The sequence below is a fragment of the Eublepharis macularius genome, chromosome 1 (assembly GCF_028583425.1).
Source record: "Eublepharis macularius isolate TG4126 chromosome 1, MPM_Emac_v1.0, whole genome shotgun sequence".
Classification (NCBI taxonomy): Eukaryota; Metazoa; Chordata; class Lepidosauria; order Squamata; family Eublepharidae; genus Eublepharis; species Eublepharis macularius.
In genome coordinates, this window is record NC_072790.1 from 205,714,412 (window position 1) to 205,739,666 (window position 25,255).

The 25,255-nt window shown below is 38.4% G+C and overlaps 1 protein-coding gene across 5 annotated transcripts in view; it reads left to right on the plus strand.

The window, feature by feature from the left end:
- Positions 1 to 25,255, plus strand: part of MAP4K3 (mitogen-activated protein kinase kinase kinase kinase 3) — a 76,279-nt gene that overhangs the window by 6,163 nt on the left and 44,861 nt on the right. For all 5 annotated transcript variants that reach the window (XM_054985083.1, XM_054985099.1, XM_054985092.1 and 2 more), the window contains exons 2-13: positions 3,020 to 3,077; positions 5,225 to 5,315; positions 10,730 to 10,794; positions 16,025 to 16,080; positions 16,895 to 16,942; positions 19,785 to 19,827; positions 20,516 to 20,588; positions 21,289 to 21,420; positions 22,585 to 22,647; positions 22,732 to 22,813; positions 23,328 to 23,438; positions 24,667 to 24,742. In XM_054985083.1, the coding sequence (XP_054841058.1) occupies positions 3,020 to 3,077; positions 5,225 to 5,315; positions 10,730 to 10,794; positions 16,025 to 16,080; positions 16,895 to 16,942; positions 19,785 to 19,827; positions 20,516 to 20,588; positions 21,289 to 21,420; positions 22,585 to 22,647; positions 22,732 to 22,813; positions 23,328 to 23,438; positions 24,667 to 24,742 (898 nt within the window). The remainder of the gene's footprint in view (positions 1 to 3,019; positions 3,078 to 5,224; positions 5,316 to 10,729; positions 10,795 to 16,024; positions 16,081 to 16,894; positions 16,943 to 19,784; positions 19,828 to 20,515; positions 20,589 to 21,288; positions 21,421 to 22,584; positions 22,648 to 22,731; positions 22,814 to 23,327; positions 23,439 to 24,666; positions 24,743 to 25,255) is intronic.

Here is a 25,255-nt window from a genome sequence, read left to right on the forward strand (position 1 = left end):
ATAGCATGTCGATCTGCAGTAGAAAAGCAGGATTTGAGTCTAGTGGCACCTTAAGAGACCAACAAAATTGGAGCTCTGAATCTCGAAAGCTTACACTCTGAGGGTATCTGAAGAAGGGAGCTCTGACTCTTGAAAGCTTTCACTTTGAATATCTTGTTGGTCTTTTAGGCACCACTGGTCTCAAATACTGCTGAAGACAGGCAGCTTTTCCAAGAAAGGAAATAACAGAACAAGAGAAGTTTATGGTTTTTCAGTTGGTCACAGCAGTTGGGCACAGGAAAAAGGACTAGTAGGAAGCCGGAAGTGTTACTAAAACCGTTTGTCCTTTAGGGTCACCTTGCATATAGGGGACCTCGCTTAGATAGGTGGTCTTTAAAGAGTATCACGCAATATTCATGCAACCATCTTTTCTCTCACAGGACAAGGTAATAGAAATTAGTGTCTAATAAACTGAACTGGTTATACTATCTAGAGGTTTTTATGCTATTGAGTTTTGGATTTTCTTGGCTAGCATATTTTGAGTATTGTGACATTATCCCAATCATGCTGACCAGTTTTCAAAAGAGCATATTGTAGAGGTTGTTGATCATTCTGTTCATTAGTTGGCACTTCATACACAATGGTGACTACTTATTTATTGGCTTGTTCTTTTGGGACATCAGCTTTAATCATTTATAAAACCTGGCACAGAAAAGCTTCACATTACACATGCTATTTTGTTTTTAGGAAGAGAGTATAGCAGAGAATCAGCCGCTTGATAGGCATAAAAATTGTATGCAGTCCCACAGTTTACAATGCTATTTACAACTTCTCACTTTGGTGGTAAAGCTCTGATCTGTTGCTTTGTTGGCACAGTTAACCTTCATTAGAATTATATTTTATCTCCATAGGCATGCTTCAGGCAACTAAGAGGATTACCAGTGCACAAAACAGTTAAAGTACAACATTGAATAGAAAATTATTCTTGATGGAAACTTGGAGAGCTGGATTTGAGCCAGCTCTTGCCTGCTGGCTGTTGAACATTTTTCAGTAGCAGCAGCCGTGATGATAGATAAGGCCTGGTTTTGCTGTCGTTTGCTCTGTTCTTAATTTTTGCATTTGCTCAGCTTGCTTATGGAAAAAATCTGCAAGGGCCACCTCCTGTGCTACTGAAGGGAGTTGAGGCAGCTCTGCTAAAGATTGGGCAGTGGTATAGGCAGAGATTTAATGAATCAGTTTCTCAGAGCAAAACAAGTCAATAATGTATACAGCTTGGCCATAAGCGTTATAACTTAAGCAGTTACAAGTTATCCAACTTACTGGATGAGGCTGGACTTTGCAAGGCTGACGTGCTTGGGTGGAAGCAAGGTTTCTCTGGCTTTCATCTGTTGACTCACATTGGCCCTTTCCCATGCAGCAGAGAATAGGAGGGCATAGCTGGAGAAATGGCTTTGATGTGTAAAACCTACTGTTAGAAGTCTGTGCTAGAAATAAAGAAATCCTTTATTTTAAATACCTGTTACTTTCTAGCATATCTGCTAGATATGCTAACAACTTAAAAGCAAAATCAAAAAGAGTCCAGTAGCACCTTTAAGACTAACCAATTTTATTGTAGCATAAGCTTTCGAGAATCAAGTTCTCTTCGTCAGATGCCTGATCCAAACTGGCCACATACAGAAGAGGAGGGGAGAGAGGGAAAGAAGGGGACATATATCACAAGGGGACAGGATGCAATTAGCGTGGAGGCAACCCAAACATTCCTTTGCTAGTAAATGTAAACATCTCCTTTTGGTGTGGAGTCAGTTTGCCGTGTTAAAGGTGCTACTGGACTCTTTTTGATTTTGCTACTACAGACTAACACGGCTAACTCCTCTGAACTTAAAAGCAGCAACTGTTGTCACAGCATTTAAAAACAAATTTAATATCTGAATACATGCGCTATTATGAGCCTACTTTCTGAAAAAAACTGCCATTTAAATCATGCCAATATTTTTCAGTACTGTATTTATTAGGAGATTAATAATCAATGAAAGGTTAATAATAATTTTTGCGTAACTCAGATTTATATGAAAGAAAAAAATGACACATGCTGGCAAGGTCGTCGTGATACCATTTTTTAAAATGGCACAGTACTGGTTTTGTTTCAAATGCTTTTTTGACATTCCTTTCAGTTTGGCATGTTTTATAGAGATCAAGTTCTGAAGAATAACATTTTTATGGCCTTATGGATTAGATCTTATTTAGATTATGAATCTGGAGGTTAGGATTAAGTTGCATTAGCTTAAATATCAAATATTTTAGGTACTTTATAAATATTAAGTATTACTCTTATACAGCTGTGTACAGAAGTTGTCAATTAGCTGGCAGTAAATGCTAGCTTACCAAACAGTTTTTTAAAGATAGTTGTGGAATCATTGACTTCACCAAAATTTGAGAAGCTTTACTCTTTTTTTTTTCCATTTTAAATTACACCACTATTTTGTGTGGGTTGGATCCAGACTAAATTTTCCATTGGTGCAATTAAACTTTCCTTCCTTCCTCCTCCTGCTACAGCCCACTGAACTTTACGAAATGAAATGCTGCTCCTAAAGGGTACGGAACCCTGAGAAAGGACATTGTGGGGGGTGGAGCTGCATAAAGAAGTGGAAATCAGTTGAAAATGTCAATTTACTCTGGATCCAGCCCTGTATGGGAAAGTATGATACAAAGTTATGCTAATATAGCTGTGCTTTTCTGCTAGAGTCTTGGGTGGCTAGTTATATGACTTAATTTTTTTATCATCACACACAAATAATCTTGGATGGTCAGTTTTTTCTGTATATAAATATGAGTGAAGATTAATTTTAAACTTAAATTTTTGCCCTTGCACCTGCTAGGATCTTCTCAGTGGCTCATTTTGAATAGTCTTCTGATCCAGGCATTTCTTTACGTCGTTTTTACCCACCTTTCTCTTAGAAGGACTCAAGGCAAGTCGATTAAGTGCTTAATATCAATGACTATTGTTTTCTTGGATCTAAAAATACTTTAATTTTTTTAATAGGCTCGGAATGTTAACACAAGTGAACTAGCAGCGATTAAAGTAATAAAATTAGAACCAGGTAAGCATTCCCCTTTTTTTTGCTTTTGAGTTGATTTTCAATACATTTACCAATCTATATCTCTCCTCTGCTTTGTTTGTTTGTTCGTTTTTTAAGGGAGCAGAGCAAAGTATAGATCCTCATAATATTCTTTGTGACTTATTTTCCTAAATAAATTTTAATAGTATTCAGTTAATGTCTTAGTAAGATATTAAGACTAATTGGAGAGAGAGTGAGAAGGAAGGCTTTCCAGCTTGTAAAATCAAGAAAAAAATAGCAGGGGTTCTTCAAGAGCGCTTTGTATCTGCTGAATGTTTTGAAGTTCAATTCACTTATGTATAACTTTCTGAAACTCATCAAAGAGATTATTTTTTGTGATGGAATAAGAAGCTGCATTGTTAGATGGGTAGTATTTTAGCAATTAGTTTTAGGCATATATATGTTGTCTGTGCTGTTATTTATTGTCAACCTTCCTATTTCAAATCAAAATGAGTAACATTTGCATACTCAATTAGATTAGCCTAATTGTAATTTTTCACATATATCATGTGTTTTTGTAAGATTAATGATGATGATAGATGACTGTGTGATCATTTGACATTTGCCTGTATTATTTTCTTTTTTGAGCCATATTAAAACTAGCCAGCGAAACTAAACTGATACAGCAAGCCATCCCATCGAACAGCAGTGTCCAGTCTATCAATTGGCTGGGCCTATCAAGTGGCAGAGCCTCACCTAATTCCAGTTCCAAGATTAGGTGCCAAAACAGCAAAGACCCTGTTGTGTATTTTCTTTGACCCCACCTGAGTTAGTAGAATATGTCTTAATAAAGATGCCTCTTTAAAGTTTAATGACCAAAATGTATTGTACTTCCTTAACCAAAATGGCTGTACTTTCTTAACCTGAAAGTGCTGAATTCTGTATTTCAAGTTTTTTTTTTAAAGCTTGAAAGAATGGAGTAATTTAATCTAAGCAAGACTGATAAAATGGTGGGGAAAGCAGTGCTAGATTTTAGCGTTTTCTTTTCCTTATCTGCTCTCTTGGCATACTATCATGAAATTTTGTGTGTTCTGTATTCAAATATGATCTAAGCCAAAAAGTGGCTGTAGGTAATGCTTTGGCCATATTTCAAGGACCTTTATAAGTCAAAGAATACTTACAGACCAGTACTACAGAAGAAAGAGCAAAGGAATAAACTTCCTTCACTGTGGTAGCCTTTGCCAAGGCAAACATTCAGGGAGGCTGCATATTTTGTATTTACATCAGAAACTGGTGTTGCTAACAGCGAGGGCTGTATGTATGTATGTGTCCAGAATCGTGCCTTGTTGTTACATGGAACCAGATTAGTGCAGGTACTGGAGTCATATAAATGCATTTATTATTAATGCTTATGGCTATGGAGAAAAACCTGAAGAGCGTGGTCAGTGATTGTATAGCATCAGAACCCCATGCTGAGCTTCTAACAGCCACAAGTGTGACATTTTTAAATTCACCATAGTGACTATTCCCTGATAGCTCTTCTTGCCAGTATTAATGTAGCCTGTACTTAACCTCTGCCAAAAAATTCATATCTTCTTAAAATCTGAATAGCGAAAACAAAAGAAGTTGCATAAGTAGCAACCCTAAGAAAGGAAATGGGTACAATGCTCCTTACAAGGCAGCCAACTAAAATGACAGAGCCATATTGGGTTTATCTTTCTTTCCATGTCAAATTAGAGGGAGGGATTATTTATGGTGTTTTCCTAGCAGTGGCAGCCAGTGAAGTGCATGTGGGGAAACACCAGTGTCATGACAGCATCATCTCTGACAAGGGAGGAGAGAGGAAAACTTTTAGAGGCAACAGTTTTAAGTGGCTGCTCCATGTTGAGCACTGAAATTAGTCTCACTCTTGCTGTCATATGCAAATAGACAAACATCTCAGTATGCCTTAGTGCAACTTAATGGAAAACATCAGAACTGAACAATTTCTAAGAGCCATTTAATGTTAGACATATCGCTGAAGAATTATTGATACTTCGGGGGAATAATCATACTTACCATTTAGTGCATTTTATGTGCTTGGAGAACTTCATATCTATATTAATTATCTTAGTAATTTGTACATTAAAATATGCCAGTGTTACTGTTCTCAAAATTAAATCACTTAGAAAAAGTATTCTGTTTTCCAGGAGAAGATTTTGCAGTTGTACAGCAAGAAATCATTATGATGAAAGATTGTAAGCATCAAAACATCGTTGCTTACTTTGGCAGCTATCTCAGGTATAGTATTTTAGTGCTATAATTTGTTCATTCCTTTATTGCCTGAAAAATTGAAATGCCTATTGTGACTCGCAGACATAGGAAGGAAATTTACTGGTGCCATCCTTTAATTATCTGTGGCTTCCCTTACTCTGTAGGAATTTTAATATTTTTTGTTAATTAAAATGTGTCTTCTTCCTTCTTAGCTTCCCTCTGTTCGTACATATCCATAAAAATCACTTCAAACTTCTCGGTAGTCCTAGTATTTATTCTGTACTTGGAGTATGTTTTTGTAGAAAAAAACTACTTTGCAGGCTCTTTCTCCCTTTACCTCTGCTTCTCCTCTTTTGAATGTCCATCCACTCCATACCATTTCCCCAGGCGCAGTAGATACTTGTCCTCCAGTTTCAAAAAGAGTAAAGATAAATGGATGCAGTGGAGAAGCCAGAGGGTACAGATGATCCTTTTGATCTCTGGTCAAGGAATTAATCAGTCATGCTGAATAATCAGCTAACGCTGTCATTCCTCTATTTACCAAATCCTTATTATACTTCCATTCAGTACTTTCTCTACATTGGACTATGATATTCCTCTCTCTGTTTCTCTTGGCATTAGGGCAGCCAGTTTTTCTTCAAGTAGCTTTCTAAGAAGTAGAAATTTAGCACTGAGATACAGTGATGGTAGACATTTCTCCTGGTGAAATTGTTAAGAGTTAGTCCTGTTCTGTCCGAGCACCCATAGCTGATAATCATATTTGATTACAGTTAACATTTATAATAGTCTTGGAAATCATTTATTACTTAAATTTGATTTGTGTCACTGAAGAAAATCAGTAAAGCATATGGACATCAAAGATACGTACTAATGGGCATGTAACTGCTACTGCTTGTTTGTTTAGATGAATTATGAATGCCCTTACTCTTATGACTATGAAATCACAGGGTTTGTGAAACTATATGGCAGTTCATTGATTGATTATATATTTGTAGGTGATGATGGTTTGATTTGTAACACTTCAGAGTCTGCTAAATATTTCAATTTGGCAAGTTGGTAGAATGAACCTCTGTACAAAATGCAGTATTATTGTTAATTGTGGTATTGTGATCAGGTGTAAAACTGAACAGGGCTGAAATAGATACATAGAACAGAGAACTGAGGCAGGCACGACTTCCCATACCTGTTCATGAAATGCCTAATCTCCTGGAAGTGGTTTCCAAATTATCATTATATCTAATTCTGAACTGGGACCTAGAATGGGGATCAAAAATCCACACAGTGGAATCAGGAACAGACTGGGAGGGGGTTATCTGCAAAACAGAGGGAAATTCCAAGTTTTCAGAAAAATTTGAAATCTAAAAAAAGATGCAACTTTTTAAAAGTTGCATCAAATAATATAAGCAATTTTGATAGCTTTAAAAGATTAATGCACTAAGATCTTGCAAGACTACATTCTGAGATCTCAGTAACTATTTTGGGAGTTCCTAGGTAAACTCAAGCCATCAAAATGGGGAGGGGAAGACTGAAAGATTAAAAGATTGAAGGGAGGAAAGGGCTGAAGGAATGGGAAGCCGAGATAGAGAAGTTGAAGGGTGGGATAACAGGAAAAGGTGGGTAGGTAGGAGAAAAGAAAGCAGCTGTGGGGACTGCCAGTGGAGAGAAGGCCGTAAAGTTGAAAACTGGGTGTGCGGACAGATAAATTTAGATTGGCTGGTAGGGATGTGGAATTCAGGTCTGGAATTCGTGAGGAAAGTCAAATTTTTGCCGATTTGGCAAAATTCGGATTTCCCGGATCACATTTTGGTACCCAGTTTTTTAACCTGAATAAATTCAGGTAAGTTTGGGAATCACATAATGGGCTGTTTCCTTTGCTGTTTCCTTGCAACGAAACAGCAGTTCCTGCCTTTTTTGCAGAGGGAAGGGGAGTCATTTTCAATGAAACTCCACAAAATGTGTAAGTAACCTACTCTTGAATGTCCACTAAATACCCCACCCCAACCCCCAAATTTCATGAAGATTGGACTCCAGGCCAATTCTAGGGACCCTCAAAGAAGGTGCCCCCAGCCACTTTCCATTATTCCGTATGGGGAAAACTATCTAGGGGCTAATCCAGGGGGCTGGGAGTGGCATTTTTCAAGCAATTTCCACCAAATTTGCAGGGGACCTACTCTGACTGTCCACTAAAGGCCCCCCAAGTTTTATGAAGATTGGACCCTTCAAACCCAAATGCCACCTGAGCATGCCTTGGCCATGGCAGCCACACACTGGTGTGTTTGTGCCCATGAGAACCAACTTGGAAAATTTCCCATCATTGGGAACAATGGAGAGTAATTGAGCAGCTTTCTCAGGGGCACTGGGGTTTTGTGGGGAGCATCAGTTTGGTTCTCTTGGGCTTGCTGTGTGTAGAGTTTATATTTGGGGATGTGCCCTGCCCATAGCAGCCTTGCCCCAGTGTGTTTCTGCAGTGGGATTCAGTTTTACCTTTCCCCCCTTAATAGGAACAAGTGGAATGGCTGGGGGAACATTCTTTGGGGGCCCATAGAATTACCAGCCCCCTGGATAACCCCCAGATAATTTTCTCCTTAGGGAGTAATGGAGAGCAGCAGGAGGCACCTTCTTTGGGGCCCTATAGAATTGGTTCCTGGTGCCCAATATTCATGAAACTTGGTGCTCTTTAGAGGACAGACAGGAGTAAGTTCACTGCAAATTCTGTGAAGTTTGCTTGAAAATGACGCCCCCCCCCCCCGCCCTGGATAGTTCCCAGATTGATGGCTGAATTAAGATGGATTTCTGTGATATACCCATACCAAATCAAAGAATACGTCCCAAATTTTTGGAATCCCAAATTTTTATGGGACCCCCCTTCCAAATCCCAAATCTGGATTGTCTGGATATTTTTTGGTGCACACCCCCACTGTGTGGTGAGTGGGAGGGAGAGGAGATGGAAACATGTAGAGTCTATGGAGACTGTCAAGTGGAGGGAAGAGGGAGGGAGGTGTGGCTTAAAATGAGATGTCCCCATGAGACTTCTCAGGACCCACATGTGTAACTTCTATGAGGACAGTAGAACTTGTTTCCACCACATACAGTGTAAATACTATTCTGACTCTCTTGAAGTAATTTATTTATTTAGTAATCTTCTGGGTCACCATTTTGTTCGTAGAATACTCACAATAACTATAAATGATAACATAAATTGTGTAACTACTAAAAGCAAAAATATCAGGTAAAATATCAGGTTGTTTAAACCCCAGGCCTAAACATCAGATTTTTTTTTCAAAAGCCTTCCTGAACAAAGATGTTTTAAAATGACACTGAAAGATCCCTGCCAACAAAACTTCTCAGTGTGTGCTTCCCTTAGCAAGCCCCCCCCCCGATCTAGAATGCAGGCAGGTTTGTATGGGTGGAGAAGGGTGGCTTTAGAGGTCAAAACTGGCACTTTGAATTAGGCCTGGGAAAAGGCTGGAAGACAGTGAAGTAGATGCAGCTTTGGTAATAGATCCAGAGGAGTTAGCCATGTTAGTCTGTAGTCACAAAATAGTAAAGAGTCCAGTAGCACCTTTAAAACTAACCAACTTTATTGTAGCATAAGCTTTCAAGAACTACAGTTCTCTTCATCAGGTGCAGAGCTGTGGCTCTCGAAAGCTTATGCTACATTAAAGTTGGTTAGTCTTAAAAGTGCTACTGGACTCTACTATTTTACAGCTTTAATAATGTATGCTCACTATGGCAGATCCCTGTTAATCTAACTGATGCTCTATTTTTGCACCATTTGAAATTTCTAGTTCATCTTCAGAATCAGTCCCGTAAACAAAATGTTACTTTAAATTAATCTGGATGTCACCAAGACATATATGACAATGGCTTGGATCATTTCTGTTGCATGTTCTTAAATCTCTACTGTGGATGTTGTTGTCTTAGAGCAGTGTTATTTAAAGTTGAATCTTACCTATTTGTAAAAACTTGATTAAGGCCCCTTTAAATTATATGATAGCAGCCCTGTGGCGCATCAAGCTGCAGTGCTGCAGCCCAAGCTCTGCTCATGACCTGAGTTCGATCCTGGTGGAAGCCGGGTTCAGGTAGCCGGCTCAAGGTTGACTCAGCCTTCCATCCTTCCGAGGTTGGTAAAATGAGTACCCAGTTTCCTGGGGGTAAAGTGTAGATGACTAGGCAATGGCAAACCACCCCGTAACAAAAGTCTGCCAAGAAAATGTGATGCGACGTCCCCCCGGGGTCAGTATGACTCGGTGCTTGCATAGGGAACTACCTTTACCTTTACACTATATGATGCTGCCTTATATAGTCAATCAGTCAATCCGTATCAGTATTATCTGGCAATGAGAAGTCTTTCCTAAAACCTGCTACCTGAGATCCTTTAACTGATGATTCTGGGGATAAAACCTCTGCATCACAAGCACTGTTCTGCCACTGAGCCCCCCCCCCCCCACCCCCATCCGCTCAGTTGGTGTTTTTTTTTTAAGAGTTGATCTTATACCATGATTCATTCCACAGTTTCAACTTTCTTAAAGTTTTCCTGTCCCACTGAGAATCTTCACAGGTAAAAGGGGGTAAGGATGTTAAGAGTTTCAAGATACATAGTACTAAGCTTCAAATACCGGACTATTGTCTTTTGACTTATTTCCAACCTGGGGAAAACATTAGGAGTACCATAAAATGCAGAACAAATTTTGAATGGTTTTGTCATTGTAGCAGAATGAAGATTCGATGAAGAATGTAGTGGAAAGAAAATGCTATTGAATTTGTGACAGTGTAGATTAAGCAGTCATTTTAATCTTGGTATATCTTGAAAGGAAATTAATTGTTGTGTCCTGCATTTGTCTTCACTGTGCAATACATTTTAAAAGCTACTTTCTATGTTTTGGCTGTATTTTGAATGATGTAGGTATGTTATATCATCTTGTTTTTAATTTTGATTTGATTTTTCTAGCCTAAGAAGAATCTAGATGGGTTATATCCTTTTGAAACCAAAAGCATGAATAGTAAACATACAACACTGAAAGAGACCTAGGGAGAGAACAAAATACTAACAAATTCTTCTGAACTTGGCCATTGCCAGCTTGGCCAAAATGGTCTTGCGTCATTTCCTTCAAGTCTCTGAAGTAGAAAATTCCACAGATATGCATCAGCCATTGAGAATAATTCTTTAGAAGCTCTTTTATGGTCTTTATGCTCTCTTGACCATTGAATCTGCATACCATATGAATCTTGACATTTGTGGCAGGAGGTAAAGGAGAGGGATTTGTGCAAGACAAAGATACTTTGCATAATGTGCAAGCTTAGGCTGTTATATATATATATGGGAATTCATGGAATAGCTAATACAACTTTGTCATTACAAAATGTATGACTGCATTACTAGTGTCAAGACAGCATTCAGTGTTTAAAAATATGCAGAATTAATCTCTGGGTTTTTTTAGACGTGACAAACTGTGGATTTGCATGGAGTTCTGTGGAGGCGGTTCATTGCAGGACATTTACCATGGTAAGTTGAAGCTGCTCATTTAATGAACAAGGGTTTTGGAAACGGCAACTAGGAAATGAAAAGTTTCTGCTACATTACATTAAGAGAGTTCTGTCTCCTTCAGTAATGTATGATGATGGACACTGGAAAGATTATTCCAGAGCCCATGCAATGTACATCTACATAATGCACCAATTAAAACATACACTTGTGTAACATAGAAAGTCAAACTCTTGGCCATAATTTTGAATCTTCATTTATTACAATTATGGTGTTTTCCACATTGGCAACAGGATTGTGTAGTTTCTCTGTAGCTGCTGCAGCTGCCAATACAGTGGAGTGGCAACAGGGTTCTAGGCAGCATGTTTCCCTATAGTTCCCCTGCCCCTTTAAATATGCCATATAAATTAATGATATTACAGTCCTTGAGAGGCAGGTAATGTAAAATCCAAATAATAAAGCATACCTTCCCTCAAATTATGACTACAGTCATCATTCTCAAAGGACCAGTTTCTGCATTATCCTCTTAATGATATTCAATTTACAGGTTACACACAAAGGCTCAGTTCAGACATTACATGAAACCCTGTTTTAATTAAACTAACTATGGTTAGTGTGATTGTTTGAATGCAGGCCACTCCACTAACAGTGGTTAATTATGATATATCATACCCAGGATCGGAGGCCAGAATCTCAAGGTGGTTTATTAGCACAGTTAATCTTAAGTATGGTTTCACATAATATATAGATGAAGATATCCTGGATTAATCCTAGTTCAATCCTGACAACACACTCTGGCAATGTACACTCAGGCTATGTAGAGAAGGCAATGAAACCAAAATTTATCAAAGCTAACCAGAATTTGAGCTGAACTCTGGTTTTACAAACTAATTGTAGTTAAAATAAATAAATGTAAATAAATAAATAAATTTAGTTAAAATAAATAAAATGGTTTTGCATGATGTCTGAATGGAGTCACAGCAGGGTAACTGTAGGCAAACCGACCTTTTAGAACTGAAAAGGCTGTTTCTGTTGGGGAAGGTGAGGAACAAAGAAGCAACTAGAAAGGACTGGAAAACCAAATTAGATCCAATTTTGTAGTCGAATCAGAGCCCCCATTATCTTGTACTGCTGATCAGTACAAGAAGCCCCCAGAAGTGACCATTTGCCTCCTCCTCTACCACCAGGGCTATTTCCCGGGGTTTTGTAAATTAACAGTTGAATATCATTATAATAATCTGTTTATCAGGTTTTCTGAATTCCCATATTTCATTTTTTTAAAGTAAGTCTTTAGCCCCTTTTGTTGTGGAGATATACTTTTCTCTTTATATATCCACAACAAAAGAGGCTAGAGTTATGTTTAATGAAAGCTGGGAATTCAGAGAACCCAGTATGCAGATTATTGTAACAATATAACAGCACCCAAATGCTGTCTTAAAAGAAACACCCCACCCCCACATGGCAGGGCAAGACAGGAAATGACCACCACAGGTGCAGGGACAGGCAAAATGGCTGGAGTGGAACTGGGAAAATCCACCCATACAGAAGTCATCTAGGATTTCCCAAATTTTGCAGCAAAACAGGCATGGGAATGATCAGAAAAAAACCAGGGAAACCCCAGTAAGTGCACAAATGCACCATGATACTGTGGGGAAGCAGAAAAAATTCTGCTTCCCAACAGAACAAAACCTAGGGCAAATAATCTTTGTGGAGACTGCCTACCTCTCACAGTATGAACCATCCCTCCTTAATCATTTTTATTAAACAGACTTTTTTATTCCCAGTACTATTAGCTGCAATAGTTATTGATTGTTTGGGATGTAAGAGGGTAGTTTGTGTAATGGAGGACATAACACTTTGCTTAAACAAATGCTGCTGACATGCGTTTTTTTTAATCATAGTTATTTTTTATTTGCCTATGCTACCATTTCCCAAATAAAAACTGAAAAATATGTAAAGTGAGCTGAAAATTTGCCTATATTGCTTCAGTCTTTGTTCCCTTGTGCTTGTACTATAGCTAGCTAGAGATAGAGATATGTATATATATACATAGATATAAAAATAAAAGATTTGAACACAGAAGGCTCTGTTGATTTCAGTTGATTATCATCATGGAAATATGAGAATCCTAATACTTTACTTTACTTGCCTTATGAGGAAAATGTAATCTTTTTATATTCACAACTGAATGTAAATTTAAAATATTTCTTTAAGCTCCAGTTCTGTGTTCAAGTCAAATGTCCAGACAGTTCAGCAGGCCTTGACAAAATTACCCCAACCTCCTTTTTTAGTGTCATAAGGCACTTGGGTTCTGTGGGCTAATTCAAGATTATTTCATGGTAGCTAGCTCAAGCCTTGACTATGAGGTTTTCTACCCCCCTTTTTTTGTTTTTTGCTTTGTTCTGCTTTTATTTATCCACTGATTTCTGCACTCTCCCTCCCCTCCCCTCCCTCAGTGTTTTCTCACTTTTTCTGGGTCTTTTTCGACCACTTTTACCTAGATCTTTTTCTGAAGCCAATTCTGAATCTCCTTCGTTCTTCATACATAATGTTTCTTCTGTTTCTCCCATCCATCTCCAACCCACTTTTTGATGACTGGATGTTTGTCATCATCAGACCACTCCCCACCCTCTGCCTTTCTTTACCCCCAGTCGCCAGGTTTTGTTTTCCCTTTTTTTAAAAATCATCACTTTTGTATCGCTGTATCGATACAGCATTGTAATAACAGGTGCAAAAGGTTCTCTGAATTCCCAGCTTCCTTTTTTTAAAAATCAAAGCTGGGAATTCAGAGAAGCTTCTGTATCTGTTATTACAATGATATATTGATATAGTGGTATGAAAGTGGCGATTAAAAAAAATTCATATGCTTGGTAGCCCCAGGGAAGGCGGGGGTGGCCACTTCCAGCACCAGAAAGGGCAGCACAGTTTGAAAGGAACATAAGATGCTACTACTCTGAGCTTGGTCCTCGCAGAAGTCGCTTTCTCCCAAGGATGCCTTCTTTTACCTCCTTGCTCTGGGTTGGTCCAGGCAAGATGCTCCACTTTAGACTGAAGCAGAGCTAAGGGATGGGTGGTGCAGCTGCTCCCCTTTTAGCTTTCCCTATGTAAAGACAGGCAGTATGTTCATTTTCAATCTTTTAAACAAATTCAGCCCTTATATTAATATATCAACGTAAGCATGCTCAAAAATTAACAGAGGGAGTGCTGTGACACCACCAAAGACAACAGGACCCTCTCTTGAAATTCCTGATTATTTTAAGGCACATGACGAAGAAAATAAACTGACTGTACAACTGTAAAAATGCAGAAGGGCAGACTTGCAGAAGAACCATAACCAGCTTGATTCCAATGCTTGTGAATTGACTGCTAAGAAAATCAGGAATAAGTCGAGCATGCAGAAAAGCCTGATATTATATAATGCTGTTTTTAGCATGCTGAAGTTTGTTACTCAGAAATATGCTAGTTATGTCACAAGAAGTAGTCACATTCAGAACAGCCTGCCTCTCCCTGCCAAATGGTATTTATGATTTGTGTTAAGACACTATGGTCAGACCTGGTGTGAAAAAGTTGCTACAGTTCTTGCTAACTTCATCTTTTTATTCTTTTGGAACTATTTTTCCACTTGCGTGACAGTTGATCATAATTTTGTAAGTGTTGAGGTGTGAATTTTTGACAGATGACTGAGAGCCTGACTCTTCTGATACTTCTGTTATCTCCGTGACACCTGACGAAAAGGACCTCTTGACTTACACCAATTTGGTGTGTTGTTACTTTCTGCCGAGTCATTCCTTTGTTTCTTTGTTAAATGCTGTGCTTGATGCTCTTGTGATGGTGCCACCTGTGTGAAAGGAAATGAGCTCATTTCATGTATATAGCTGAACAGATGTTGGCAGCTGATGCTTTCCTGTTACTGCTGACTTTGGCTACCAACCTGATTTTTTGAAAAGGCTGAAATATTCTGCTTCAAATTCATTTCCAAGTTGCCTTTTCACACCAGGCCAGGTTCAAGAATTAAATTTACAACTAGTTAAAGTCAGCATGCTCTTACAACTAGTTAAAGTTCAGCATGCTCTTTTCTGTGTATACCTGTACAGTTCTTATGCCATTTAAATTGGATGTCACAACTGCCTGTGTTGCCATCACCTAGAATTCATTTCAGCTCCCCTAACGCAAAGTTTATTCCATGCAAAGGGAAAAGTGTTTGATAGAATGGGCTTCACATGCAAAGACTTAAGTTAATTGCGCCCAGTATAATTACGAAGGTCATTGCAATATTTGAATAGTATTTTATGTAACACCCTTCCTCTCCTGCCAGCCCACTGTTGGAGTGCTCTGAGAGTCAGCATTCAAATACTTGCAATAAACATTCATACAAATTTAAAGTCATAGCCATTATTAGATAGTGGTTTCAGGTGCAGGCTAGGATCAGGTAGACCCAGGTTCAGATACCAACACTACCATGAAACACTCTCGGTGACCTTAGTCCAGTTGCATGCTCTCAAACTAATCTACCTTGCACGGTTGTTGTTATAGACAACAACCAGTGTACATTGCCCTGAACTGGGAAGGCAGGTTAAAATGCAGTAGAAATTCAATTTAAAAAAGGAACAGAGGTGCATGTGTTTTTTAAAGGAATAAAAAGCAGACAGTGAACAGTATTCTAATAGGGAACCAAGTGTATGGTACAGGAAATCAAATTCTTATATCAGCCAAAAGGGAAGAGAAACAAGGCCCCATTCATTGAGCAGAAGCCAGAAGAGACCTGGGCTAACTTCTAGCCATATCATGTGTAACTTTATCTCTGAAAGCTGCTTTGGAACAAATAACTGAAAGACTGGTTATAAGTGGAAACATAAATAAGAGTTGCTTCCTAAAAAGCACTCACAGAAGGCTTCCATGGTTCTGATTCTTTTTTTAAAGATGAGAAGGAAGAAACAGACAAATTGATGGAGACAGTGAGTTTCATCTTTTATCAAAGGTGACACTTAGACATATATTGAACAGAATGAAACTGAAACAGTAGTCCTTTGAGTCTTGGGTTGCATTCTTACTTGCAGGGCTTACTTTGCTTTCTATCAACATTTAAGAGAGCTCTTACTTTCCTATAACTTCTGTTTCAAGGCCTGATATGTTAATTGTCCGTATCTGGGGTGTGTTAGAGAGAGAGCATGAAATCTGAATAAGGTGTTAAAGATTTATTATCTTGTGCATTCTAATTCTCTTTTGGGGGTGATGCCATTATTTTTTCTAGTGACTGGCCCTCTTTCAGAACAGCAGATTGCTTATGTTAGCAGAGAAACACTACAGGTAAATAAAATTCTTGTATTGCTAGCCTTCTGGAGTAGAATAACGTGGAGGAAAAATACGCCACTAGGAATTTATCCTGGTTAATGGTGAATGACAAGTTACATGTAAATTATAGATAACTCTGTATTATGATGCTCTGTTATGGTATTTTCTGTGCCTAAAAATGAAGATTTTCATCTGGTTCTTAGTTATCATTAAAAAAAAAATCAGTGCTGCAGCTTACGCATTTGTCCATATATATATACGTGTGTGTGTGTGTGTGTGTTTTGGCTTAGGGTGCTTCAGAGAGATATGCCTGTCTTAACTGAGGCTTTGCCTTTGATTCTTAGGCACAAGGTGAGCTGCTCTGGTCACAGATTCTGCATACTTCTGACTATTCTTAAGTGTTAGACAGCCAGTATATAATAAGGAAAAAATGTTTGGCACCCAAATCCCTAATGTGTATATGGAAGAAGCGGTTCTTATTTCTACACCAGTGCACTTAGAATCTCAGGATTCAGTATAGATTTGTATTTCTGTGATGCTTATAGCTCTGTATTCACTGTGTCCAGAAGGGCAACTTTTTACCAGTTTGCCTTTAGAGCTTTCCTCTCTCTTCCCTGTGTGAGTCATGCTCTGCCCTCTCTTCTTCTGTTATCACTTCAAGCATGGGTTGGTTCTGCAGTGATGCTGGTGCAAATAATATAAATTGAGACAGCCGCAGAGTACAACTTTGTTTCTTCAATCTAGTACAGTTTTTCTAGCTTAAAAAAAACCCCTAACACACAAACATGCTATTTTCTTTAATTACAACAGTTTTTTCCCTCAACTCTAGGGATTATATTATCTTCATAGCAAAGGAAAAATGCACAGAGACATAAAGGTAGGTAGGACTTTTCTTTTAATTTTTCCCTTCATTAATAAAATTCCCAGTTGTTCAAAAGGTTAATTTTTTATAAACTGAAATTAAGAAAACTGTCTTGTAACTTAATTTTTAAAATCTGAGATAAAAGTATCTTAAAAGATGTACTGGTGAGAAAAACTGTTTCTTATTTAATCAGAAACCTTTCTTCTGCTTAAATACTGTTATGCATAAGGTTGCTGTTGCTGTGACTGTGGGAATATCTGCAGGTTGTAAATATTGCACATCAGTAAATGACATTAAAATGCTCTTAAGTAGGTTGTTACAGACTGGACTAGCTCCAGCTCTGCCTGTCCTCAGAAACAACCAATGAGAGGTGGAATGCTGCATTAGAGAGTGACAAAGTTGGAGGGTTTAGAGGGAGAGGGAGGGTTTGGGGACTGCTGAGAGAAGGCAGCAGAGATATTTGCTGACTTATTATCAAACCTGTTCAGTTACATTGAAATATTCCCTGGTTAACTCCAGTATATTTATAAGTTTTAAAACATTCACTCCTCTGTTTATCTTGTAAATAACATTTATTTTTGTTTTGTTTAACTCTGGCTGACTTGAAGGTGTTGGCTGAGTGGAATTAAAGCATACACACAATCCTGAGACACTCTGGTCATGACAAATGGGCCAATATAGTTAATCTAAATGATAGCAGCGTATACAAGGTACAGTTAACTCTTAAGTTCCCTTTCCCCAGTAGTTCTGGGCTGTACCTGAGTGAGGGAAAGTAAATAGAGGGAAGAGGCTGCCTGTCTCATGGAGCCTCTGAGTGAAGAGAGAGCGGGCACTGTATGTATTTGGGTCAGGGCCCTTTTCTGCCTGAGAAGCCCCCAAACCTGTCCAGGGAGGTTTACGGTGAGTGGTAGGGTATGAAAGGCGGTCTGCCATATTGAGGAAGATGTTTTCTTGGATCCTGGTGGAAACCCAAGGAAGAGCATGGGGGTGGAGCTGGAGGCCTGCAGCAGGAGGTAGGCATTGGCAAAATATGCTCAACACTTACATCTGCAGAAATTATCCACTGGATTCAGCCCATTACATGGGATCCAATAAGCCTCTTGTGCAAGTGAATGGCACTTAAACTACAGCAGGAAGGATCAAACGTAAAGCCCATATGTGCATATATGGAACTTGCTCACAGTTCCCTGAATCCTAATGATTGCTTGATAGTGTGAATAAGTGTGATCCCATTGCTCATTTCCCAGTGTTTGGGATACTGATACAAATATGGTATTTTGGCCACGATGTCTTCCATATCTTGCTGGCTGTAAATTTGCTGTCTGTATTTTGAGAGAATGTTGAGTCTGGCCTTAAAACTATCTTGCTACTTGAAAATCTGCTATTTAGTTAGTTTTCCCATGTGCCTTTCTACTAATGGAATAGTTTTGAAACAGTAGTGATATTCTCAAACTTGGTACACATTCTTGTAATTGAACATGGTTTAATTTGTCATTCTTGGCTATTGTTTAATCTTTTTTGTACTGTTCAACTGTAGATACTGGTTTGGATTGTACTGTGCCATTGTTGGCATAGCAGTAGATACTGCAGTATAACTGCTTTTCCATCTGTGGAGTTGCCAAGGGAGGTGTTTGTCAATTCAGACTTTTAGTTTGCTCCGGGGGGGGGGGGCACAGAACGCAACAGTGAGAGGGGGAGAGGCCTCTCCTAGTCTTTGTCTAGCATGACTCAGCCTGTGCTGCTTAGGAGCCAAGCCTTTGTAAGCACTTGCATCACCTGATGCAGTGCAGCGGGGGGGGGGGGTGTTTGGTTTCTTTATAATAATTCCTGCATTGGGCTTGTGCTATTTGATGTGCTTGTGTTGGCACTTAAGGCCAGTGTAGATGTAGGGCTGGATCCAGACTAAATTTTCTAGCGGCAGAATGGAACTTTCCTGACTCACTCATCCCAATGTTGTTCACTGATCTCACAATATGCTGTTCCTGGGGATAAGTGACCCTGAGAGATAACATGAGGAAGTGGAAAGGGGACTCAGTGGAAATTGCTAATGTGGTCTGAATCCAATCCATAGAATTTGCAAGTCATTAATCAGAAGTAAGAGTTTAGGATTAGTCTTTAAGTATGATGTGTTCTCTCTTCCCAGTCCCTCCTCTCCAGTTTCGCTCAGACTTCACCATGCACTTTTACATTACATCAGGACTCATAACATTACCACTGGACCTAAAAAATAATAATCATGTCATCTTAGGCCCATCTGCTTACTCTTCTTCCGTTTCGTATGCCGTCATGTGTCTACAGTGTCTTTCTGCTCTGCATTGGACAACACAACAGTTCTTACACAAAAGAGTAAATGAACACAGATCTGATATTAAAAATCACAGTGTTCAAGAACCAGTGGGCTAACATTCACAGGAAGGATCCAACATGAGAGTGCTGGATTAAAGTCATTCACAAATTCCAGACAATATACCCTCCCCCTAACAGAATTCTTGCATTCCTAACTCACTACGGGTGCTAATAGCTCACATAACCCATTATAGTTGTTAATTTATTCCACAGGCTCATTTAATTCTTCATTAGTTTTTGATACATGTTTTGCTTGGCTGTTGGGGTGTCTCATACCTATTCTGGGTAAACTGATTTTCTGTCCATGGAAACACTCTTGGAGATCCAAACAATAGTCTGGGGGGTGGGGGGGGGGGTCTAGGTTCCTTCTGCTTCTGTTGTGTATAATTATGAGACTGGCATTCTATTTTTAAAAAATTAAATACATTAAGAATGTATTTGTAGTGTTTGTTAATTTTAATACTCAGTAGAACATTAAATCTAAAAGTTATGTTGTGATTTTTTTCTAAAGGGAGCAAATATTCTTTTAACTGATAATGGCCATGTGAAATTAGGTAAGCATCTCCTTATCACATTTGTATATTTTGTAGATTGTTTACTGCCATTCTGCTCAGCAAAGGGTGGCGGCACAAGGCATGTCCTTCCTGTGCATGAGGTTCCTCTGTTGGTGGAAATCATTTGTATGAAATGTGCTGTTCTTAGCCGAGGGTGGGTAGCTTGCAAACCATTTGCAAAATCTCAGCTGGTATACAGTTCAAAGAAGTTTGAAGTTCTCGCTACAAGAATTTTCACAGAAGCAAGCCTCTTTTCAGCTTTAAAAAGTGTCTTGCTTTCTTCTGTTGTCAGAAGTGCTATGCTGAATAGTGGAAGTCTCTGTTTAGATGCACATTTTCCGCTCATATGTGCTTATAGCCACTTTGGATTATGACCAGCATTTATTCTGAACACGTGCTGCTTTTCAGTATTTGACTGCTGCAAGACATAACCAAAACAGAGCAGGCTGTAAGACCTCCCATTGAAACTTGTTACAGTGTAGGAATTCAGAAGAAATGGTTTTTTGTTATATTTTTTAGATGTAACTGTCTAAGAATAACATGATGAGAGTAAAATATAGAACTAAAATCATAAAGGCTTTCAAAACTTGTTCATCATAGTTCATTACTATTTTAATTATACAAGATTGTAACTGTTCCATTCATTATCATAAGCGGTAAATGACTCATTGTCATGAATTTTTCATAGCTGACTTTGGAGTAGCAGCACAAATAACAGCTACGATTGCCAAAAGGAAATCTTTCATTGGAACTCCATATTGGTAACTGGTTTTTATTTTTTCATTAATGCAACAGTGTTCATTATAAGAATATATTATAAGAATAAGCAAACCCAGAATCGATCCCTCTTTTGAAGTAGATAGAGAAACCTCTTAAGCACACAGGAATTTTTGTAGGTCTGGGGACCTGCTTGATTGGGATGACAGAATCTAAAATAGATTCACGGGGTTGGACTAGATGATCCTAGAGGTACTTTCCACCGCTGTGATTCTAAGAATCCTGACTTTTTTTTTCTTTTCACTCCTTTTCATTTCTGTCCAAACCTTTTGAAAAGGTTTCAAGTTGAACTGTACCTCAAGTTTTTATATTGATTCTTGGCCTAGTTAATACCAAAATGCTTGGGACCAAGGTTGCCAAACATGCCCCCCCACATCCTGTCTGAGTGGTTGTGCCTTTAACAGCAACTCACATCTGCACCTTAGGCTGCTGTTAAATGTGCATCTACAATTGATAGTTGAAAAGTTGGCAGCCATGGGCCAAGTGAGGAAAAAGCCCTCACAGAGCATTGTGATTTGTGAACTGCATTCTTTTCCAGCTGATTTGTGAACTGCATTCTTTTCCAGCTTAAATAAAAGTGCAGTGAACAACTTTTCTTGAAACATTTTGGATTGCATGTTGTTCAAAGTATAGGAATGAGACAGTAATATAATCCCCCCCCCAACAATATTCTCATGTTTTTAGGATGGCTCCTGAAGTTGCTGCAGTTGAAAGGAAAGGTGGATATAATCAACTTTGTGATCTCTGGGCTGTTGGAATAACCGCTATAGAACTAGCAGAGCTTCAGCCCCCTATGTTTGACTTGCATCCAATGAGGTTGGTAATTTATGTAAGGCTGCCAAGCTTAAGCAACATTTAAAGCAACTTAATTATCACAGAATGTAACTTGCAGAGTTTTATGAATGAGAATGTGTTACCCTGGGCCTGCCCCTCCCCCCTCAGATCTTTGCTTTCCTTTCCATTCAATCAGCTTCGGTCAATGTTGACACCTTTCCATGAGTAAGAAATGAAGGAAGACGAGAGATTGACTTCCGTTCCCCATTTCAACTAGGTGATTGTATTAAAGCTGGCTATGCCAAGCATCTGTCTTCTTTCACCAAGCTGAAAAATTTGTGGCCCCATCCTTTCATTTTTCCCAGACAGATGCTCCTTAGTATTAAAGAAATCAAAGTATGTTAATGGTTGTATGCTCAGAAATCACTCAGTGATCCCTCAGGGAGAGCTGAGTATGCAGCACCTTTTCATTTCAGTAGAACCCAGGTCAGGAGGGGAATCCTTGCGCAGTTTGTCTTAGCCAGGGCACAATTAATTAATTTATTTAGGAGATTTGAGCCACTTCTTCAAAGTCCTACTGGGAGGTGGCTTACAATTAAAAGAATTACCAATAAAAAACAAGTCAGTAAATCAAGCCCAGGAACTTAAATAGCATAACATTATCCATAAAACATCCTCAGACCAGGAGCAGACCATAAATAACCTGAAAAAAGAAAACCCAAAGTCCAGGCAAAGAAAGGCATACTTTGGCCAAATGCCTAAAAGACAGTAAAATAGCACCAGACAAGCCTCAAAGGGGAGGGCATTCCAAAGGTGTGGCACCATCACAGAAGATGTACTGTTTCTCATCATGCTTTGATAACATGCATTACTTCAGGCTTAATTATTACATTTTTATTTTATCACCTTTACTGATGTTGCATCATTTAAATTGCAGTTATTCTGGTGGTGGCATACAAATAAACAGTATACTAAAGAATATACTCATTACAGTATCTGAGAAATCAGTATAATAATTCAACTTTTTACTTTAGAGATCCAGTCATGACATTATTGTTGATTTCCAGCCACCCTAGTCAAAGACTTTTAACATATAAAAATAGGGGGGAAAGAGAAATTGTCCTCTTTTAATTTTTCATGTTGATCAGATCCATATTAATACATATGGTTTTTATTCTGCAAGTCACAACTGTTCTTAATTTTCAGAGCACTCTTCCTAATGACGAAAAGCAACTTTCAGCCTCCCAAGCTAAAGGACAAAATGAAATGGTAAATACCTTGGGGATGCAGTTGCATAATATTTATTGTGCTCACTGAATATTTTTAAAAGGATATTTATTATTTCATTTAAAGGTCAAATAGTTTCCATCATTTTGTGAAAATGGCACTTACAAAGAATCCTAAAAAAAGACCTACAGCTGAAAAATTACTACAGGTATGGCTCCTTTATAATTTTCCCGACTGTTTTAATTTTGACCTGTATCAGTGTTTCTCATATGAGGAGATCCTCCAAAAGGAGGTCTGGAGGGCTTTGGGTGAGGCACAGTCCCTGTTTCTGCCACAAATGTTGAGCCACTTGGTTGAGGCTGCTTGCTTTGTTTGACTTGTCTAGGTGGGTCAGTGTTACTTTGGTGCAGAGACTGATAGCACATTCCTTATTTTCCACATCCTTTTTGCTCCCCTGTGTTCCTCCCTGACAAAGATCGAGTAGTTGACTGGTGATTCTGCCCCTTCCTTTAATCTGCCTTTCTGGGACAAGGTGAAAGAAGTTGGAGGGGGCGCAAGCCCAGCTGGCTGTAATGCATGTCTTTTCTAATCTTGGAGGGGCTGGAAAGTAGTCTTCTCGATCAATATGAGGGAGCTCCCATGAGAAATGGTTTCAGAAGCCTCAATTTGCATCAAAAATTCAAAATAATCATGCCATTTCTCTTCGTGTTTTTCTATTTTAGCATCCTTTTGTTACTCAGCCTTTAAGTCGAACCCTTGCTATTGAACTGTTGGATAAAATGAGTAATCCCGATCATTCTACTTACCATGATTTTGATGACGATGATCCAGAGGTAAGAATGTTGCTTGGTTATAGCCTCAAATACTTGTTCAGCATCTAAGAAACCTTTGCCATATGTCAAGGAATTCTGCTCTATGTATGGAGTAGAGAAATTGTAAACATAATATAGTGGTAGTATCTGTCTTATCAGCATTAGTATTTTTTTATAGTTTTTTCATCACTGCTTGAAGCACTTTACAGAGTTATCTGGTTTGGCTTTTGTACACTAATTTGATAGGGAGCTAATTATGCTGTTTTCTAGCTGCTGTGGTGTTGTAGTGTTAATTATTATTAATGACTATTAATGATAGTTTTAAGGTTTATGTAGTTTTAAATAAAATACCTCAAGCCTGGGAAAATGTGTATATAAATATTTAAAGTATCTTATTTAGTGTTCTGAGGTAGACTAGCATTAAAGTCCAGTAATAATTTTAGTATGTGTGTATATGTTTCCATGGGTAATTCTTTAGTGGATATGGTGCTAAATAATGAGTAAACAGTATCTCCTATGACAGACATAGAAGCATCCTTAAATTTGTTTGTCCTATAATCTTTTTTAGGTTGTGTTTCTGCCAAAGGTGCTTAAGGTGGCTTATAAAAATATTTCTGGCAATGCATTATATATGGGGCTGTCATACTTGGAATTTAGAATTAGTTCAGAACAGCTCATTTTTTGACTAAGACCTGATGCTGCCAGCATATTACTCAGGTTCTAGTGTTGGTTGTGTTGGCTGCCTATCCCTTTATAAGCTTATGCATTTTAGTATCTAATGACAGCATAGTACTGCAACCTCTCTGAATATAAGGAGATATATGCACACTGAGTAACTTGAGATCACAGCCTAAATGCTTCCAAAGAGGTTTATAGCATATGTTTATCATTTGTTACTATACTGTTGATAGAGGAATTTGGGATGTATTTGCATGAGTTTCAGTAACTAGTTCTTGAGCAAGAACAAAATTGTCTTGGTGCTTATTGGAGTAAGCCCCGCTGATCTGTTTGTAGTCTGATACTCTAACAATTACACAATGCAGGGTCTCTAAATGAGCTAAGAGCTTTTCCACCATTGCTTATATATAGGAACAGCTTGATGTACTTCCTCATTGTATAGTAGAGGTTGCATCTCTAGTAAATACCTGTTTTTGTAGTAATATTTAATATGAAAGATCTTTTACAAAAAGGTATTCTAAGAGCAGCTGTATTTACTGTCTCAACTGTACTTATGTAATTTTTCCCTTAGCCTCTCCTTGTGCCTCATAGAATTCGTTCAACAAGTAGGAATGCGAGAGAAGAAAAAACACGCTCTGAAATAAACTGTAAGTGTGTATTTATATTTTTCAGTGAACTGTGTTGAATATATCTTCCATAAGCAGGAAAGTGCTGGTAGACAAAATTGGCCCTTACTACCATTCTTTGATTAGGCATCCTGTCTCGAGACTACAAAATAGTGGAATATATGCCTTAGAGGGAAGGCAGGTGTTGAATTGTGTGGCAATCTAGTAGATAAAGAAATTTGGCAAGAAATGAAGAGGGCTGTTATTGAAAGACCCATCAAAGTATCATCGCATAATACAGTTTTTTGCAATCATTCGTTTTAAATGAAAACAGACTGATAAACTAGCATCTCTGTAATACCTGGATTCTTTTTGTTTTTTAGAACATGTTCTTTCTGCAGATAGCGGTGTATGGCACAGAACAATTTTGCTTCTAAACTTTTCTGTGCAATTGACCTCATAACCCAAAGGAGTATAGTATACTATAAAGAATGTAACCTCTTGCCCTCTATGTTATTTTTTTATTTTTTATTTATATCATATTTGTATTCCGCC